A 5,537-nucleotide genomic window follows, 5' to 3' on the forward strand; every position below is an offset into this window, starting at 1 on the left:
GTGTTATTAGCCTCCATCATTTGATTGCAATCTTAGTAGTTAGTGATGAGTATACAAAATATATTGCAAACAAGGTTAAAAGTCATAGCCAGGTTTCCTTTGGGCATAAGAAAAATTCATTCAGGGTAATAAATTGACAACCATGCATCCCCAAGCTTAGGTTTGCTCACTTGCCAAATGGAGAGTCTTCAAGTTGCACACCTTCCTATTACTTTAGTGGTCAATGCTATTGCTATAATAGTAGATGCTCCTTGATCCTTTCTTTTATTTGTAGTATTGTCTATGCTTTAAAGGTAGATCTAGGTTGCATTTGTAAAACATTTATGCACTGTTTGGCAAGGAGCCATTAGATAAATTTATTTTTCATGTTGTGCTTCTTGTTTGCTGAACTTTAGAAATATTTGTATGAAAAATGTGGGTGTCATTTCTTATTTTCTTGTATCCAAAACTAAGAACAAGTATTTAAAATATGCATGTGAGGCATCGTCAACTGGGAACATATCACATGCAAGAACATGCCAATTTGACAATGGCCTTTTAAAGTTCAGCCATGGTAAGGAAAAAATTTATTATGACAAGTATGGTGCTTGCATTTACTTATCAAGCAAAATCAAACTATAATGGCCAACTTTGGTAGGGAGGAGGTGCAAGTATGAATGACTATTAGAATGCCTTTTTTGTCAATTGTTGATCTACACATAAGCAATCTCAGTCATTTAATAGTTTTGAATTCTTGATGGGAGGCACGATCACAATCTATAGAGGGTGGAGTGCATTTCACAAGCACTATAAAGAGAGGGGTAAGAATGCAATAATTATACTCACCTGAATGACAAGGATGGTAGAGCAAATAGTAGTATGCTAAATACTATGCGACTAACTATAGTAGTATGCTAACTACTATGCAACTAATTATAGTAGTATAACATAGGTAAAGTATATAAGTATACTAAGGATGCTTCCAAAGTTGGGTGCAAGCCCATGTCTTTTTTTAAATAGCCAATGGAATTCCGAAGTTCAGGCCACCCACGTGGAAATCTCTCATAGACTAGATCCACACACAAAAATGTAAACTCCAACTGGTGCCTTCGTGGATGTTGACTAGAGCCCAATTTCTCCCTTCCTTTTTTTCGAGCACAATCGCCCACCTAATGATGGACACTAACCGGTGTCCCTTTAATCAAGCATCCTTATGCCCGCTCAATTGACTCACTCTACAGCATAAGAATTGCCCTATTGTCGAGGTGACATTTGCAACGAGGATGCACAATTGCATTGTGTAAAGCAAGCATGACATGGCACCCACAATCCACTTTGATTGCCTGCCCAAACTGTTAGTGAAATTTTATAGACAAGAAATGAGTGTGAAAGTACAAGGCCCATGCATTGGCTAGACATTTGGATTGGATAATCTAATCTTTACTATTAGCAGTCCCCATGCACACGCCCTCCACCTCACTTGCGAATGTAGGACTGAGTACCACTGGAGATCTCGGCTGACAAGGCATTCTGGGGGTGGTGGCGAATGGCACTCTCTTACAGCCGGTGTTTTCAATTCCATGAGAATTTAATATCACTACCGGTCAAAAGTAACCATCTCAATAGCATCTCTCACCATGCGAACTCCTCCCCCTTCACTTCCTTGCACCAATGTCTAGCAATTCCCTATCCAAGCTCAATAACCAATTGGATGGAGTGGGAGATGTACGTCTTCCATATGGGGACTTTCTCCAAACCTTTTGAGCTGTAATTCAGCGCTCAGGCTAGCCAGACAAGCTAGGCTCTCCATGGCATGGGGCCTTGCTCGAAGAGTGCTCCCCGTGTCGACTAGTAGTGCAGGGAGAGCGCTACTAGCCTGGCATTTTGCATGGCCCTAGGTCTTCATACTGCCTTGTGAGCCATCTAGCCTGGCATTACATCACTCATGGATTTCCAAGAATCAAGCCAACCATTCCACCTTTGGATTGGGATATTCAGTCTTCTGTCATGTCAAATAGCCTTTAAGGCGAACTAATCGGCCTCTTTAAGCTAATTCTCTCAACAGAGACTTGCAAAGCAAGTTCTACCCGATGCAGCCAGGAGGATTCATCCATTAGTCGAGCGGAGTCATTCGTTAGCCAACACGCGGGGACGCAGAAGGACTTCATGCCTGCCCTATTGCCTCCCACCTCACTGTCGAGTTACAAGGTGGACAGGGAGGCCCTCTTAAAACACTCGTAACGGTACTACTAACTATTATAGTGTATGCTATAATAGTAGACTAGCGATACTAGTGTACTAAGAGCACCTCCCCGCGTTGCCTCTAACGCCGCAACCACTAGCAAGCTGCTGCCCAGTCAGCATTTTCGAAAACGCAGCTCCGTGCAGGTCCATTGTGCTCTTCAAGGCTTCTTTAATGCAGCTTACTGTTGGTTGCAAGCTGTCACAGCCAATCCCATAGCCAGTGGAGTTTTTGGGCTAGTGAGAAGCTTTGAGCATTGCAAGGCTGAGCCAGAGTCCTGAAATTTCAGGATGCTGAGCTAGAGCTGCAATGCCAGCCCAGCATTCTCAGCCAGCCCTAGCCTTCCATGGGGCTGTGAGACTTGACTGCTAGTGGGGCTGCGACAGCCCAGTGGGCATGCGCGGGGAAGTCCTCTAATAAGTTGCCATCCTCCAACCATATAGTAAAGCCAGGAGTGCAAACTGGATTCTCGCAGCTTTTCTGTCATTACACCTTCCTCGTCCTGCAGGCAAAAACACACACACACACACACAACACACTTCCACTCCCACGTCCATGGCTCTGCCCATCTCAGTGTCCTGGCCTAAGCTCCTCAAATACTTGAACCAACTCGTTCGTCCTTCCCTCCTCTTCTCCTGCACTGTTGATCACTACATTCCCTCCCGCCCCTGCATTTTCCAAACCAAACACGCATGGATCTCCCTCTCCGCTCTCGCTGCCCTTGGACTCTTCCTCCTCCTCCTCCTCGGTGTCTCCAACACCGGCCCCGACGCTCACATCCAAAGCCTCATCCACACTATGCCGTTCGTCCACGCTCCAGCTTTCAGTAAGTCGCCCATCACCTCTTCAACTTATGCATGCAATCGCAAGCAGTTGCTGGAAACATAAAGGCAGAGGGAGGGGGAGTGCAGCACAAGCAGGAGGAAAAGAGGGAGGGAGAGTGCAGTACAAACAGAGAGCCAGGGAGAGGGAGAAGGATTTCTGATCACCCTTTCATCTTCTTGCTATTCCTGATGCTTTGGAGTTTTCCAGATTGCAGCGCCATCGGATTGCAAGACAAATCCATTGTTCTGGAGCACCAGTACCACACTTTTCCAAATCGTTCCAACATCAGGAACTCCTGCCAGAGCATGTACCAGCAGCACTGCTTCCGCAAGAACACCTCGCCCAAGTTCTTCCCACCCCCTAAATTCCTGTCTGTGCTGCGGGAATACGAGACATACCATGAGCGATGCACGCGAGGCCACAACCTCACGGCTCTTGCCTTGGAGGGCCGTACACCGGAAAGCTGCAAATACCTGGTTTGGAAGAGCATGGATGGCATGGGCAATCAGCTCATCTCTCTCGTCTCTGCTTTCATCTACTCGCTTCTGACCAACCGTGCAATGCTCATCGCCACTGATTCGCACATCCACATGCATATCTGCAATCCCTTTCCGCGCTCTACTTGGGTGCTACCCGAAGCATTTCCCGAGCCCCAGCTGCGTACCAAAGCGACGCGATTGTTTGTTTACGTGAATGGCGTTCTACAGAAGCAGCAGAGTTCGTGCTCCGTCCAGCACAATCTCAGTAGATTGATCGACGAAGCTCCGAAGCATCTCCAAGTCTACATCATGTGCTGCGATGCCGGCCGTGATCATCAGTTTTTCTGTTCAACATCGCAGAAGCTACTGACTGGCGTGAATTGGATGTTCTACCACAGCCATGAGTACACCCTGCCAGCGTTCTACTTCGTGCCGGAGTTTCGACGTACGCTCAATGACTGGTTCCCGCAGAAAGATACCTTCATGCACGGGGCAAGATATTTGCTCAATCCCGAGAATGGTCTATGGGCTCGCATAGCGCAGTTCTACAAAGCTTATATGGAAGGAGCGGATCGGCAGGTTGGCATTCAGGCCCGTTCTTGGAGCGGAAACTACATTCCTTCCGTGAGCAAGCAGATTTTGAGGTGCGCCGTGGAGCAGAAACTGCTTCCGCACCCTCTCGTGGGTGCGGATCCTTCATCACAACTTCAAATGGCTATGAAGGATCATCCGCAAAAAATTGCCGTTCTTGTAGCATCCCTTCGAGCCGAATACTACCAGAACTTGGCAGCCGATTTCGCCAAGTCTACAAACTTGAATGGCTCTCTGGTGACTGTATTTACCGCTTCGCATGAGGAGTCGCAAAGGACTGGTGATCAAGATCATGACGAGAAGGCAATCATCGACATCTGGCTCCTCAGCTTCGTGCACGACATGGTCATCACTCCTTTCTCAACGTTTGGCAGCTGTGCCAGCGGATTGGCAGGGATCATTCCCTTACTTTTCAATAACTATGAGAAGGATATGGTTAACGAACCGGCTTGTGGAAGGAGCAATCTGGCAGGGCCTTGTTTCATCAAATACCCCAGGAACCAGCCCTGTGACCTCGATCCTGCGCGCTCTAGCATCTTCGACCCAGGGTTGATGCTACCGGAGATCAAGTATTGCAACCTTAATCCCGGGCTTAGTGTGTATGCAGGATAATTAATGGGGTTCTTGCATGTTGTCATTCCCCTGAAGATGCAGCCAGACGATTCTTTCGTCTTCTTTGTGTTCAGCTGTTCGAACGTAATGGTTTCATGAGACTACGATCAGAATTGGACCCGTGGTTTAGACAGGTCAGGCATCAAATATGCATACCTCTTGGTCATTCGCAATATTGACAGTTCTCACGGGTGACCCAAGATGAATGGCTCCAATCGATGAATCCACAATGGCATGTTAAATAATTGGTTGTAGACATGGTGAAGTTGTGTATATCAGGAGGCTGACATAAACAGATTGTCAACGTGTTGTTTCCTGGCATTCTTTTCGACTATCGTCTGAAGCAGAACATTCAAGCCTTTAGTTGGTGATTCTTTTTTATCCTGTTGGAAGCTACCATAGGAAATTAGACGAAGGGCTTCTGTAACGGCCGTTGGGACCATTCTACATTTGTGTGAGAGTGGGGGTCAGGGTGACCCCAATACTTTATACTTTTTGAGGCTTGTGCATGGTGTATAATATTAAATCGCAGTTCCGACGTTTTTTATCTAACGTTCAAGTGCATGCATAGTTTTGTTGCTGCTGTACCGTATTTGAACGATAGATACTTCGGCCCGATTCGTGGATCTGTGGCGGTGTGTGCGACCATTTTGGATAGAATACCAAACTGCAGACCTATTTGATTAGCTTGCTCATTAGCTGGGAAAAGAAGAAACGTACAATCTTGAATTTTGCATTTCCAGAATGACCAGTGACAGGTGAGCTGAGATGACTGTATGGTATCTTAGTATCGTCAAGCCTCAAGGGCT

General features: G+C 46.5%; 1 protein-coding gene across 1 annotated transcript; it reads left to right on the forward strand.

Annotated features, from left to right (window-relative positions):
- The first annotated feature begins 2,776 nt into the window (after positions 1-2,776).
- Positions 2,777-4,728, forward strand: LOC147890803 (putative fucosyltransferase 8). Its single transcript, XM_087389840.1, has 2 exons — positions 2,777-3,047; positions 3,254-4,728. Exons 1-2 carry the CDS (start codon positions 2,777-2,779, stop codon positions 4,726-4,728), a joined length of 1,746 nt encoding a protein of 581 aa, XP_087245966.1.
- The last annotated feature ends 809 nt before the right edge of the window (positions 4,729-5,537 follow it).

The sequence above is a fragment of the Dipteris shenzhenensis genome, chromosome 18 (genome assembly GCF_047967505.1).
Source record: "Dipteris shenzhenensis isolate YYH24624 ecotype China chromosome 18, Dip_SZ_1.0, whole genome shotgun sequence".
Lineage (NCBI taxonomy): Eukaryota > Viridiplantae > Streptophyta > Polypodiopsida > Gleicheniales > Dipteridaceae > Dipteris > Dipteris shenzhenensis.

Excerpts from the sequence above, each read along its gene's own strand:
- LOC147890803 (XM_087389840.1), top strand. The coding sequence starts at position 2,777 with ATGGCTCTGCCCATCTCAGTGTCCTGGCCTAAGCTCCTCAAATACTTG. Across the intron at positions 3,048-3,253 it reads CGTCCACGCTCCAGCTTTCA|ATTGCAGCGCCATCGGATTG; the intron begins GTAAGTCGCCCA and ends GGAGTTTTCCAG.